Source organism: Pararge aegeria, chromosome 6 (assembly GCF_905163445.1).
Source record: "Pararge aegeria chromosome 6, ilParAegt1.1, whole genome shotgun sequence".
Lineage (NCBI taxonomy): Eukaryota > Metazoa > Arthropoda > Insecta > Lepidoptera > Nymphalidae > Pararge > Pararge aegeria.
Window position 1 is genome coordinate 10,588,183 of NC_053185.1, and position 15,396 is coordinate 10,603,578.

General features: G+C 35.1%; 2 protein-coding genes across 2 annotated transcripts in view; one reads left to right on the forward strand and one right to left on the reverse strand.

The window, feature by feature from the left end:
* The window catches only part of LOC120624378 (protein sidekick), a 67,406-nt gene extending 56,877 nt beyond the window's left edge, over nucleotides 1–10,529 (reverse strand). The window contains exon 1 of the mRNA XM_039890888.1: nucleotides 9,996–10,529. Within this exon, the coding sequence (XP_039746822.1) occupies nucleotides 9,996–10,101 (106 nt within the window). The 5' untranslated portion in view covers nucleotides 10,102–10,529. The remainder of the gene's footprint in view (nucleotides 1–9,995) is intronic.
* Nucleotides 10,530–11,666: 1,137 nt separating this feature from the next.
* Nucleotides 11,667–14,013, forward strand: LOC120624742 (40S ribosomal protein S15Aa). Its single transcript, XM_039891434.1, has 3 exons — nucleotides 11,667–11,820; nucleotides 12,019–12,316; nucleotides 13,894–14,013. Exons 2-3 carry the CDS (start codon nucleotides 12,021–12,023, stop codon nucleotides 13,985–13,987), a joined length of 390 nt encoding a protein of 129 aa, XP_039747368.1. The 5' UTR covers nucleotides 11,667–11,820; nucleotides 12,019–12,020; the 3' UTR covers nucleotides 13,988–14,013.
* Nucleotides 14,014–15,396: the final 1,383 nt, after the last annotated feature.

Here is a 15,396-nt window from a genome sequence, read left to right on the forward strand (position 1 = left end):
AGGTCCTAAGTCTTAGGGACTAAGCATTTCTCGAGGATTAGCGAAAAATAATTACATTATCTAAGAATATAAGCGTACCTATTAATTTAAGACTGAGCCAAGCGAAATGTGCCTGACTTTTACTAGTTCAGGATATAAGACCACAAATATTATAATGCTAAGTTAAGTCGAAAGTTGCCGCTAATATAATTTCTCGGCGGATGTTGTCTTCTAACCGAGCGTAATGGGTTGAGCATGGACTGTCAAAGTGGTTTTGTTCCCAGAGGTGGGAATTACACTGTAGCGGAACCCTTGCGTGTTATTGTACTCACTAAGATTAGAAAAGTACGTCAACAGTTGTCTATAATATTAAACTCTAAAACTTATTGCATTCAGATTTTTAGGTATATATTCATAGTTACTTAACTTAATTTACATTTTATTGCATAAATGAGTACAGCTTTGCATCGATGAAAAATCATTACGACTATCAAGGACTAAAAGTTTATTACACTAATGGTTACCTCTAACCATAAAGATGGATAGATGGATGGAGATCAAGAAAACAACGAATAACCTTCTTGTCAATGCGTTAACTATAATGTAATAAATAAATAATAATAATAATAATAACGAATAATATGTATAAATTAAGATTTTCATGTCATGAATTTGACTAAACATATTATTAATATAAATTTCTTTATAGGTATTAATAATACATTTATTTGCATACAAATGATAACAGGCGATAGGAATTAACACTGAGTTTTATTGGCTACTCATTATTATCTACCTTCCGAAGATTGGCGTTTCAAAAGTGCATAGATATTATGTATGGAGATCACAAAACGAATGATCTACTTTATACATGTGCAATACGTGGGTAAACAATATTTGAAAAAAAATTACAAACCACTAATTGAAATAAATTCAAATTTACTTCGCCCAGAATAACATAATCGGGTAACTATATTGTTAGGTTTACAGTATTCGCTCTAAATGATCACACTCTTCATTGTAAATATCTACGCGCCGAACAAAAATTCCCCTTTTATGAAGTCTCTGTAATATGTCTGTAACTGCAGCCTGCATGATCCCACAGTTCAATGACACACGAAGCAAATTTTCTAATGTAAGACAAATGAAATGAGTACTCTGAACTTCTTGAGTTAGTAGGAGTAATTTAGACAACTAATGGCTGTGTATTTCTACATTTCTTGACCTCATTCGCGGTATGTAGTTCTGTTTTAGGGCGTTGAGGTGTACGAGAGGTTGTTTTGTACTTAAATCCTTTAGAGAATACTCCAAAGCTATAAGCCATAAATAAGAAGATAAGTCTGACGTCTGGACTTACAACTTTTGATAATTTCATCTGTATTGTTATGTTACTCCTATCAAATGCAACAGATGTGGCATTAACAAATTCATAAAGTTTAGACGGAGATTTTTATTTAAATAGTGGCACTGTATTGCTTTCAGCCTTCAGGGGCTTTACTGTTATTATGAAATAAGTCTCACACCTATCAGTCCTACCGCCGACTTTATCATGGGCAGAAATTACAGCGTACATTACGATTTAAATGAATTTTATATCATCATTATCATCATCCTTGGCCCTACACTACACCCCTTTGTACGCCCAGTCCCGCTCCAGTCGATTTATCCAACTGCCTCTATTATGTGCCCATGTCAGCTTTGCGTCTCGTTCTACTCCCATCTATCCAGCGCAATTTTGGTCAACAGGAAGGCCTCATTCGCGCATACGAGATAATTATCTCTACTCGTTACTCGTATTTTTTTCAGAGAGATAACAGCTGAGACGCCAGCCTCGATTATTTTCGCATCGTCCGAGTCTCAATACAAGAGTGAAGTGTATCGAACCCATATAAACAATTCAATTTCATCTATCACACTAACTTTTCTATCGCCAGATATTACAAATTAAAACTTTACGTACTTGGTGTACCATAACCTATTTAACCACTTATTGTAAGTTTTACTATTGCTCCACTTGCTTCAGTAGTTACCTATAATAAAAAGTAATTGCAGTGCATTGTACCTATTTCTCTGCCGCGGGTGCAATTGAATCGAACATCGTCGTAATTCCTATTCATAACGGTTTAATCTCTATTTGAGATATCAACAAGACTCGTAGTTGAGGTCTCGGTCTGGATCTTCAAAGGTATTCATGTTAGCCCTTGACTTCAGTCGGCCCTGTAGGCTGTAAGTAAGTGATGATGCAGCAAGGTTGTTAGCTAGCTTTGCAAAGTCTATGTTAAAAATTGTTACTATTATCATTAAGACGCATCAATGAACAACTACTGATGTACAGTACGTGCCGAGTTTTCAGCATACCTAAGCCAAAAAAGGCTGCCTTTAAAGCACGCACACTATTTGAGCGAACGAACTTGAAACAATATTTTGGCAAAACAAATGATATATCACTCAAGCAATACTTCTGTCCGACTAACTTATGTGTGCTAAGTGCGAAATATTTATTCGATCGCGTAAAAGTTAACTATGATTTGTATGGCGTCGAAAGACCGCCTTCTAGGGACCAGAGATGGCTCTCTTTCGACAATTTTACGCCATCGAATAGATGAAAAATCGCAGACAGATCGCACATTCAAACGTATCCATGATTCCTCATGGATAAAAAAATTTCAACCCGAAAAACACAGCAAATCCTACGCTACGGATATTTAATTAACGTACAAATTAACATATTTTATAGGTACCGACCTACTTCTTAATGACAATAAGCGGGTTACCAGGAGTCGTGATTAAGTTTTTTAAAAAGAGTAAGTTGTAAGGTAAAAACCGTTGCCTTAGATTTCATATTTTTATAAAATACTAGCTGTTTCCCGCGGTCTTCGTCCGCGTTTATTAGGCTTTTTTTTACAAATTCGTCAAACCGTTTGTTTTCCTGGTATAAGAAGGAGGCTATGTTACATTCCGTCATTTCAACTAACTCTATGCCAAAAATCAAAATGATTGCCTGCTTAGTTAGCACGTGAATAAAGGACAAACAAACAGACACACTTTCGCATTTATAATATCAGTAAGGAAGGCTTTTGATAGTAACTAATTCAATTAAAATTGAATAACTGCTTATTAACTGAAATATTTTTAATGGAAGTAGCTATGCCTCGAAAGTATTAAGTGTTTTAAAGGCAAAAAACAAAGTTACCAACTAGTTAGCATACGCTAAAGACACAGATTAAAGGATTCGTTTTTAAGGTTTGAATTGTGCCGTACATTTAAACTCCGTCAGCTCAAATTTGTCCAGTTCACCCACATTCATCATTAACATCAACATACATCACAGCCTGTAACAGTCCACTGATGGAGTATGGCCTTTCCCACCGGGAGGGTTTGCCCATAATCACCAGACTGGGATACGCCCATAATCACGTATAGAACGCTGCTAGCAACTGAACTGAACGCCCGTTATCAGTTATATTCTCTTAGTCACCTCATACGACACTAGCGCGAAAAGGCGGGGACACTTGCATTCTGATTCTGCCGTCACCACACCATCAGAATCAATAACAGAGCAGAAATATCAACCCATTGCTGGCCCACTACAGAGCACAGATCGCCGCTCAGAATTAGAAAGAAGGTTTTAGGCTATCTCCCAGATTCTATTTTTTAACTATGTGAAAATAAATAAATACAAAATTATTTTATCATTTTAAAACGATTTCCGACTCTCATAACACCAATGGGCTACGGGTGTAGAGTACGCGCCAAGTATTTAAAGTAGCCTAGCCGCCCGCTTTTCGGCATGACTTATCGGTGGCTGCTTGAAAAGCGCTCAAACGGTTTGAGCGAATGAACTGTACAGTCAGCGTACTTACTCAAACCATGGGTGACTAAAATACAAAATTCACTAACAATAAGTAAAAAAATCACGTGATTTACTGGGTAGGTTTGCAATTATATCTATCTATGTTGTAATAGTTAAAGTTAAGTTAAGTTTAATTTCATAACCTTCCACAAAATATTGTTTTTTCCGAAGTTAATGGTTGAGAAGTTTTTCCGGTACTTCACTTCACAATTCCGGTGTCCATCGTTGGTTTTAATCATCAGTTTGACGTGACTAAATGCTATTTTGGAAAGAAAATGCTCAAGTTACATCACAAAATACTCAAATCGCTATAAATGTTCCGATAACATTTAAAGTTCCCTCGATTTTTCCAATAGATCTTCAACAATTGATATGACATACCAAACAAAAATATACAAATAAAAAACTTCGCCTGTATGATTTTTCTTTTAGAAATTCAGAATTGATGAATTTGTAACCTCCTGCTTTTTTAAGTCGGTTGAAAACAAGATGCATAAGATACTGACGTTATTATCACGCTATAGCATCGAAATTCTCGCAAACCTTCTATGGTAAACATTCAATCATCAATGCAGACTAGTGACATTGCCATCTTCAAAAGCATTTATTACGTCCACGATATAATTTAATGAGTACGTATCGTTGGGACTTTTTGAATTCAAAAGAACTTGTTGTTCTTAATGGCATCGGTATTTTCAAATAAGCGTCGTCGAGGCGCTTCCGAAAACTAGTTTATCTGTGCGAGCCAGAACATGTTCAAGAAGCTAGGCTTGTTCTAGGAAGAACAATGTATCTAGATGGACATCAGTTCTGGTCAGCGAAACGATAAAGTGATTTTCCTAAAGGTTGTTTGTTAAACGGATAAGTTAAAATTCAAAATGCTGTATTTATGTAGGCCTATCACAGGCACATAATATGAAGCGTTCATACATATTTGTTTACATAAATGTAAAGTGATGGTAATAACTACGTTCTAGGCGGGTTCCAAACGGGAACGGTTTTAAGGATAGGCCAGGCCTGTGAACTTTAGTAATTTCACTTACGCGCATTTTTTTGCTAAGATAATCATTTTAACAATGTATTTTCGAAACGGGTCAATCGTTTTTGACAGGACTTTCACAAGCAGTTAGACGATTATAGACCTTGCTGTCTATGTCATGTCTGTGTCATTTGTTCGAAATATAACCCTCATAGGAGTATAGTAGGGGGGTGAAAGAAGTCAGAGTGGCAAGGTACTCCTACTCAGTGTATTATTTATGGTGTTTGCCCTCTATATAAAACTACTCAGCGCATTCGGAAAGGTACGTAGCGAGAAGGCTGCCGGCCGGGATTTGCATTCCACCCGAGATGCCGCGAGTCTCATGTTTTTGCACGCGTAACAGTTAAGTTACTTTAGCTAACTGGTGAAATTATATGGCAAAGTTTACCTCCCTATATTGTAAGTATAATGGAATGAAGTAACTTGGGTGGTCGGATATTCCTAACCTATGTTGCCTTGCGTAACTAGGTGTAGTCTTTTACACGGACTTTTTAACAGACTTCTAATAGGCGGATATTTTTAAATTTTTGTGTGTCAATGGATGATATACGATCATCTTTTCGTTTCAAGCTATGACGGAATGGGGTTTATTTAACGTTAACAAAAAATTTAATTTCTTTTAACAAATATGTGGAAATTAAGGTTCCAAATAACATATTAAATATGCAACAAAATCCTGAAATTAAAGTTATTTTCACAAAACCGAAAAGGTATTTGACGAAATTATCGTTACTGTTTCCTTGAGGTCAACCTAATATTACGGTTAATAAATATGACTCCTATTTCGTTTATTTAATCAGGCGAAAATCTTAGCTCTGGAATGTAGGTAGGTACTGCTATTTCCAACGTTGCACAACTTTACCTTTTAGAGGATAGTTTATTTCGCGATGACCTTTCGAACAAGGTACGAGAAGAAAACTGATATATATTAAAACACGTGGGATAAGCTTAGTCTACTATGTATGTAAACGTTCTCCAGTGGTTATTACTTATTACAAATATCTCAGCTCATCTGACTGGACTGAGGCACATTAAGTTGCTAGGAAGCTCCCTTGCTATTCATAAGCAAATTGTGGAGGACAGGCGTTAATTTATATTGAATATTTTAGCACCACTCTAAGTTAGGGAAGTTTGTTAGCTTACTTGATTGAGTTGTGTGAGAGAACTTTATACTTGGGAGGTACATACAAGTATGTTTAATGTACCTAATCCATTTTATCTAAACTGCCTGCCTGTTCATGTAAACAATATTTTTCTTACTTTACTAAAGTATGTTTTAAAAATTAAAAAAATTAATTAAGTGCGTGTTCTTTATTTATTTTCTTTTTTGTTATTTTTGAAAGCTTATAAATAATAATATAGTTTTTAAAACATTCTCATCATGTCAATCAATGGATTTCCACAGTTGGACACGTATTTTGTAGGAAGTACCAATTTCCAAGGTACCTTTCAGAACCTGCCTGCTATTCGTTTGATGTCTATTATAATCCTAGGTTGGTCATCAGAGGGCTACTTGTCCAATTTTATTTAATACAACCTTTATAAACAAAAATAATGAAAAGATTAAGAACCTTATAAGTCAAGTAAGAGAATATTTAAGAGGACAACATTATTTAGGACCTGCAGGGTGATTACGTATCTCGCGACAGCAATGCGACAGGCGTAAATCTTGCAATCACTGCTGTCAAACGACACTTTTGTTATTTATTGTATAGAACCTATATTAAGCAGGTACTAATTGGTGAGCTTTTATGATTTACTTCATGCGAGCGAAGTTCTCATTCAGCACTTTTCCATACAATAAATAACAAAAGTGTCGTTTGACAGCAGTGATTGCAAGATTTACGCCTGTCGCATTGTTGTCGAGAGATACGTAATCACCCTGCTGAATGAGAACTTCGCTCGCATGAAGTAAATCATTAAAGCTCACCAATTAGTACCTGCGTAATATAGGTATAGTAGTTAGTGGAGCTTTCTTGGACCGTAGTCAGGATAAGTATTACCGCCATGCTTATTTCTGCCGCCAAGCTACATTGCTGTGTTGCGGTGGAAGAGCGACAATCACGTTCCACCCCTCTGTGTGATTACAGGCATATGAGGCTTAATACCTACGCCTAAGGATGGACACGGCACGACAATTTTTAGGTGTTCGTTGCATGTCGTGCATCGTGTAACTCTGTTTATAGGCCATTTTTTCCATTTACCATTAGATGAGCCATTTGCTTGTTTCGTTGCTTTTATTAATAGTAGTGTATAGTTACTATAAAAAAAGATACCAACTATAGTAGTATATATAAACTTAAATCAAGCGAATACCTCCGTGAGAAGTTTAAAGAAATAGGTATACTTACTGTAGCTTCACAATATATATATAATAATATAGTATTTGTAAGACAACATATTTGTCTTTATAAACAAAAAGTGGATATAAACAGTCGACTTACAAGAAATGGTCTAAATTAGTGACATCTGCATATCGTCTGCGAAAGGTACAGAAGTCATTTGTGGGATTGAGTATAAGCTTTTATAATATGATTCCTAAGGAAATTTTGGACCTACCAATGCATAAGTTTAAAGAATGTGTTAAAACACATTTATTACAGCGAGGTTATTATACAATTGATGAATTTCTTAATTGGAAGCATCCGGCTCCGCTTTCATCTCTCACAAGATAGAAAAATGAATGTTAAAATGTAAAATGTAAATTTTTGATGTTGGAAAAGAGCAACTGCTGAGTTTCTTGCCGGCTTCTTCTCGGTAGAATCTGCCTTCCGAACCGGTGGTAGAGTCACTACAAACAGACAGACTTGACGTTTCAAAAGTGCTTATATTAGGCCTACTTAAAATAAATGAATTTTGAATTTTGAGTAAGTATGTAAAAAAGGAGTAAGTTGAGAACCTGTGTTTTTTTTCCTAAATGTAACCTATACTCTGCTGTTTAAGAGGCCAAACGACGTTAATTATTTTTTATTCCAACAGTCCGGGATTTAACCGCGAGACATCCTGAAATATCGTCATGATAAATATTTTATTCCCATTATATGTAATTGTGGCGTAATGGGACTGATAATAATACTTAGAAGAGTCGGAATAATGAGTCTAAGTTACACATATTTATCATTAGCGTCGTGTCTTTGTCCGTGTAGATGTTTTAGCAGGATTAAATGGTCCTTCAAGTAGTTAGGTTATTTTGTTGCTCAAGTTGGTTGCTAAGATACCTAGCAACGGAGTGATGTAGATATAGATTTTTATAGCAGAATTTATAAATCCTAACAGCTAAATTGAGATGTAAAAATTATAATTTAATTATAAATAATTTCAATATTGAAGCTGCACCCCAAAGCGGTTTTCATGTTAGTAAAAAATTGATAAAATAAATAAATAAACATTGTTTAGTAGTTTAGAGAGCACGTCGTTGATCCGCTAGTTCCGATTATTATCGTTTGTATAATATGATAAATATATTTTAATCATTTACCTAAGATTTGAAGTTAGTGACATACGCTCACCAATCCGCATAGGACCAGTCTGGTGTGCCTGATCTCGGGTTGTGTACGCAAAAAAAAAAAAAAATAACTGACGCGAGTCATTGATAGCAGACTACTTTTGTTAACAACCTTAGCTGACTATTTTTCATGTCCATTTGACGGCCGATTGGCGCAGTTTGCAGTGACCCTGCTTTCTGAGTCCAAAGCTGTGGGTTCGATTCCCACTACTGGAAAATGTTTGTGATGAGCACGAATGTTTATCAGGGTCTGGGTGTTTAAACGTATATTTTAAGTATTATAAATAATATACATAAATATTATTTATAAAAAATATTCACCGGTCATCTTATACCTAGCCCCAATTTAAGCGTAGCTTGTGTCATACCTATAACACAAGCTACGCTTAAATTGGGGCTAGATGGCGATGTGTGTATTGTCGTAGTATATTTATTTATTTATTATTATTTATTTAGTTTTGCGAAAATCTATAATAAAAATTAAATATTATTGTGATGTGTGCTGCTATGCCACAAACTCACAGCTAAGTGAGGTTGAGAATGTAATATGTGCGTGTGCATGTTCATATGAGGTTGCTGCATGTTACCAGCCAGACTCAAAATATTAACTCAAAGGATTGAATTTGAAGGCCGTTTGGCGCAGTGGGCAGCGACCCCGCTTCCTGAGTTCTGGGTTCGATTCCCACAAATGGAAAAATATTTTTCAGACAGATGGTGTTTTTTTGTATAGTATAAGTATTTATATTTATTATTCTTATAAATATTCGTCAGTCACCTTAGTACTCATAACACAAGCTATGCCTACTTTGGAGCTAGATGGTGACATATGTTTAGTTCTAGCATATCTATTTGACCTTTAAGATACATGCTATTGAAGCTCTTTGTGAAGTATCAACGAAGGACCATGTATATGCATATAGGGTATCCATCTTCTATGTATTGGCTATGTAAATTTAGCTCCAAACATTTTTACAAGGTTAAAGCTTGTGGTCCGAAATTACGATAATCATCACAGTTGCATGCATGCATCCTGTGACGTCCCCTTGACAAGATTGCCTCCCCTCCCTCCTTTCAGGAGACTTACTTGCCTAAGATTGTGTGTATTTATTTGATTTACTTAAAACCAGAGGATGGTATGGTGTGATGGTATATATCAACGAGCACCCCTGACTAGGTAGTTTGGTGAGTGCAAATGCTACTTGTGGCCCAGCAACTATTTGAAGGGTTAAAACTATGGAATTTAAATTTATAGAAGTTGGACAAACAAAAAAGAAATAATAAAATATACAAAGAATAAATAAAGTTACAAATTCAAATTGTACATAACATTGTCTACATGGTTCTTGTGGTAACTCACTTTAACTTATGTGTTACTAGGTATTTTTTTTAATGATAACTAGCTTTCCAACTTTCCATTTCAGCGTTTTTGTGCCTTGTGCCTGTACTTTATCAGGGACACAATAGCAGGTTTATATTTTAAATTAATAGGAGTTTGTTTACAGAGAAGCATAATAAATATAATAAAAGTTTCATGTAAATAGACATAACCGTCAATTATTACTGCTATTGAAGTTTATACCCTTAGATTTATTACATCTTAGATTTTTATTAAAACTTACTTCCAGAGTCTGCTGTTGATGAATTTTGACCAAAGAACAGAACTATGACAAAAACTGCAAACTGTTTATTCAAAACCATCTTGATCAGCCGTGCTAATTCTTCCATTCTTCCATTACAAGTTTAAATGTTCCCACAACAGCATTTCAGAACTTTACAGAAACGATAGTTTTTTTCGTGTTTGCTTTAAAAACATGATGTCTGGTACTTTCCAAGCTTCGTAACTTTAAGGTCATAATTAAATGGTTGTTAGGATAATGTTTTGTCACAGCAATGCAACAACACCTGTGGGATAGCTAGATTCCAACGAACAAGGTATGAAAGTTCACTCAACTTTGTGTCCTATAAAGTAATACTACATTCTATTGGATTATTCACTTATAATCATGTTAAAACCTATTATTTGATACACTAAACCATAAACACATCACTGAAAAAACTATGTATCCATTTTTATAAAACTTTGAAAGTTTCCAAAACTTTATTTCACAATCACTTTGAACTAATTTGAAGGACGAGAGGGAATCGCGTGCGTGCAGAACTGCCGCGTACAAATACAAACAAAAGATTTGTTCGTTCCAATTCGTTCAGACAGAGACGAAAAGTCCATTCATTCAATCCACTGATTCAGTCAGTCATTCGGTCCTATTATCATAGAGTATAGATTATTTAATTCATACCAGTTTAAAAAATCCTTAATCGGAGAGGATGCAAACCCGTTATCTACTCAACATCAAGGTGCGTCGCTTTTTTTTCTACAGCCCGATTCTGTATCTCAGTTGATACCAAATAATTTAGCTAGCCACTGTGAATGTTGCAACCAAATAACATATTGAATCTATGTTTTAATGCATTCTGAAACAGACGTGTTGAGATACTCGTTGCCCATGCCGATGTACAATTATGATGCACATAGTACTTTTAAAGATGAGAATATAAATAAAAATATTTTTATATGCTATGCTATGAACTCTCTATGGAATCGTTTCTAATCGTGTTTCATATGAAGGGTAGAGGTAAGGAGAGTCATCTGTGTATATGAAAAGTGTCGTCAAAATGTATTAAATTAGGATGACGCCACATTTGCATCAGGGTAACTCTTAAAAGAAGCGCCAAATATAAATATTGTTAGAGTAGGCTTGAAAAATAAACAAGGAAGTATGGAGATACAAGGAAGTAAGGTTATATATACCACAATATTTTGTACAACGTAAGTTGTTGAAATTCTCAATAATTAACTACTTTAGTCGATAATGACATTAAATTTTTTAACTCGGCATACTTCAATTCATCTATGATTGCTACATTCATACCATACCCTGTGCATCCACCAGCGCCATTGTGGAGGATTTTTGAACTGTTATTTAGCGCAACAACTGGACACTTTTTCAACTTTTCTCCCATAAAAGATGACTCTCCTTACCTCTACCCTCCATAGTGTTTCAGTTTCATATTTTGTGGTATTTTTTTACGACCAGTACAACTGTCAAGGTTTAAAAGAAGAGAGCAATGGTCCTTAAAATAGCGTAGAGTTTGTATGAATTGATTTGTCCCTGATATCTGCACACGGGATTTGTATTCTTCAAATCTCGTCCAAGCTTTTTATGAAAGAGAATCAGTTTTTTTTTTAAATTATAAAAACCTGTGATCTGTGGTTCTAACCAATATTGGAATCAGTAGATTCTACGTCTGTAGAATTATGTCATGATGTCCCTGTATCAGAGATGTCTATAGTTATTGTCCTCTTTACTCTTTGGCAAAATTTTGAAATCTTTCTTTTTGGATAACCTGTCATTGCGGATTGTCGAGGCGGGTTTTAAATCCTAGGTAATCATGAAATTTACTGAATTCTAAACGAAATATTTAAGTTTTCATGTGATAATGTCGTCTGTGTTGTTTTGAGGGAATAATATTTTATGTAAAGCTAAGAACTTAATCGAATTACAACCTGTGTTTACTCTGTTGTGACAGCTTCTCGTGTAGTTTTCCAACCTATATTTTCATGTTTATTTTGTGATATTTCAGCCATGGTGCGTATGAACGTATTGAGTGATGCTCTTAAATCTATACATAATGCCGAAAAAAGAGGCAAAAGGCAAGTGCTCATCCGGCCTTGTTCAAAAGTGATCGTCAAGTTTCTAACCGTGATGATGAAGCATGGATACATCGGTGAATTTGAAATAGTAGATGATCACAGAGCGGGCAAAATAGTGGTAAACCTCACAGGAAGACTTAATAAATGTGGTGTTATCTCGCCCAGATTTGACGTACCCATTAATGATATTGAAAGGTGGACCAACCTTCTCCCATCCCGGCAATTTGGGTAAGCATTGCTCGTAATTATATTTATTTGTAAAAATACAAACATTCGTTGTGTTCGCATAACATCAAATTGTTTTATAGTACAGAGTTATCTCTTTTCAATTCAAAACCAATTAAAAAAAACCGGCTACAAAGGACTTTCGTTACTGGTAGCAATTGCAGTCAATGTTGGCTTACTGATACTAGGGAGGACTATATAACAAGATCTAACTAGATTTCTTTGTTAAAGTAGGTCAATTCCTTGCACACCATTTTTCTGGTCTTTTCACTATCAACAAACAAGTCCTGGGAAAAAAACAACATTCCAACAGTGTTCCACATTATTATGTTAGGCTCTTAGTGTATAAGTTTAAAACCAACATCAGGTCTCGAAAACTTATACGCTTACAGGTTTCATTCATTCATACTATTAGTAAGACTATAAGTTTGCTTGAATTAATCACTGATTTGCTTAATTTGTTTACAGTGATATAAATTTTTGAAATAAATATACCTAAATTATTTTTGTCTGGCTTTAGAAAAGGATTATGCATGACAATCCAAAATGGATATCTTAGGAAATTAAACATATAGGGTACTCTACCTTGTGCCCTACAATCTTGAAATTCAAAAGATGGGGTTGGCTATAGAAATCTGGTACTCATTTTAATTATGTTTTGTGTTTCGGAGTATTGTAGGTGTTGAACATTTGGGACAAATTTTAGCTACCGGAAATGTGTTCTGATTTATTTATGATCAAAATGTATTTCTGTCTTTAATTCTGTCTTTTTCTGACAACTATTATGTGTAAAATAACAAGCATATTATTAAGTTTTTCTAGTGCACCCAAATGTTATTTTCTGTGTTTTACCCGAGTCAAAACAAAAACTATAATGCTGTTATTTCCATGAAAACAGTCTTAAGAGTCCCCTAATATCTTGGCTTAAGAAAACAGAACTAGAATTGCCAACAAGAGTTGGGATGTTGAGGGAAGTAAGCTTGGGACTAAGGGGACTGAGTGCCCTTGCGCAAAAAATATATGAAAACAGCCTCAAATGAGATTTTCAAAAATTCATAAAGAAAACTAGTAAAAGAATGAACAATATATAACATCTTTGCGTTACATAACTAAGTGCATTTTGTTTTTTTTTTCTATTTTCAACACATATTATCCTAAAAAAGTAACATAAGGATTGCTTTCTTCCTTGACGGGAAAAATCTCTTTTCTACCTTATATTTTATAGCATAACTACCGCGGATCGCCAATAGTTCTTGTTGGTCGTCATTTGAAATGTTGTGCAATATGAATTGTCAATAGCACATTTTGATGTTGCTCCTTAGTAAACATTGTTAATGCTGTTGCCTACATTATTTATACTTTAATGTTATTCCAATTACATACTGAAAACCCAATACCTAGCAATTGTAGGTCTGATCTGGTTATCTAATCTACACTGTAGATCAGCATTAATTCTAAAAATCCTGTCTTTTATTTACTTAATTAAGAAGTACAAAATTAAGTAAATGTACTTGTTAAATAGTAACAATATGGAAAAGTACTGTTGCATACTAACACAACACTCTTTTCTTTACTTACAGATACCTCGTCCTGACAACCAGTGGAGGTATTATGGATCATGAAGAAGCCAGAAGGAAACATCTCGGAGGAAAGATATTAGGTTTCTTTTTCTAAGTTTAATCAATATATTTGAAAATGTATTTCTTTGTTTTATTTTTATTTCATTCATAATAATTAATTTGGCAGCGGTGGTAGGTGCTCAAGTTCATTTTCGGGGGGCAGAGTTCCAATCCCAGCATGCACCTCTAAGTTATGTGCGTTTAAAGTAATTAAAATGTCACTTGCTTTAATGGTGAAGGAAAAGATCATGAGGAAACCTGCATGCCTGAGACATCTACATAATGTTCTCAAAGGTGTGTGGAGTCCACCAATCTGCACTGGGCCAGCCTTTATTACTGTAGGAGGAGACCTGGGCTCTGTAGTGGATTGATGTGATGATGATTAAGAACTAATTTGGCATTATATTGGTATGCTGTCATACATTCGCCTCCTGCACTATGTAGTGCCAGCGATTCGACTCCTCTATGGGTTGCAACTGCCAGCCAAGCTCACTCAAGCAGCTTAGCCAAGTTATGTTTCAGAGTGTGATGCTAAGGTGCCAAGATGTGCTGCACGTTGATCCGATTCGTGGTTTCGCTGGCTCCGTGCCTGCATATTGGTTTTTAGACTTTCTAACGGAAGTTGAATTTTAATTCATCAATAGCAATAAAAGCATAGGTTTTACTTCACAATTTAACTGCACCTTTTTTGTAGACTTACAAATCTATAGGCATTTGGAAATCTAATACTGAATCAGTAGTAGTATTAGTTTCAGAATACAAAAGACACTTTTCTTTATTTTAATGTTTTTGACGCACCTGGTCATAAAACAATCATCTTCTCATATGTATGTATCTTAATTATTTAGTTAAGTGCGATAATTAACATTATACTTAAAAACTAAAATTTTTGAGAAGCTGACAAAGGTTTTCATAAATTCCAGTCGTCATACAATCCCTGCATCGATTCTCTGGATTATGCAAAAATGAGAACGCGAAATTCGCCATCCATAATATTGTTTGTTGTGATGACGCGCCAATTACAAGTTGTAGAACAGTAGAGTCCCCAACGTGCTATAAAATGTATTCACCTGAATTTTCTGATACGTCCACATGTAGTCACCCTAACCGCTGCCAGAGATTGGAATAGCGGAGCTGCCGACCGGGACTAGAGGCTGTGGTTTGTATTAACTTCCCATATCAAAGTTATGCCAATAATCTCCATGCTTGGCATGTGGGTTGGTGATCGCAGTGCTGGTCCTCTCACACCGACTTAATTACAATTCTCAGTTATTGCACTGATACTAGTGTACTAACAATAACAGTAACTATTCTTAGTCGGCGCTAATGGCTCGAATTTATTAACAGTGGCGATGGGAGCCAGTAACTACTTTAGGAAACTGCAGAAAGGTAATTACGTAAGCACAAACAATAAATTTGTTTTGATTATTTAACTCTTGTAAGTTTTACTAAGTAGCTACTCAA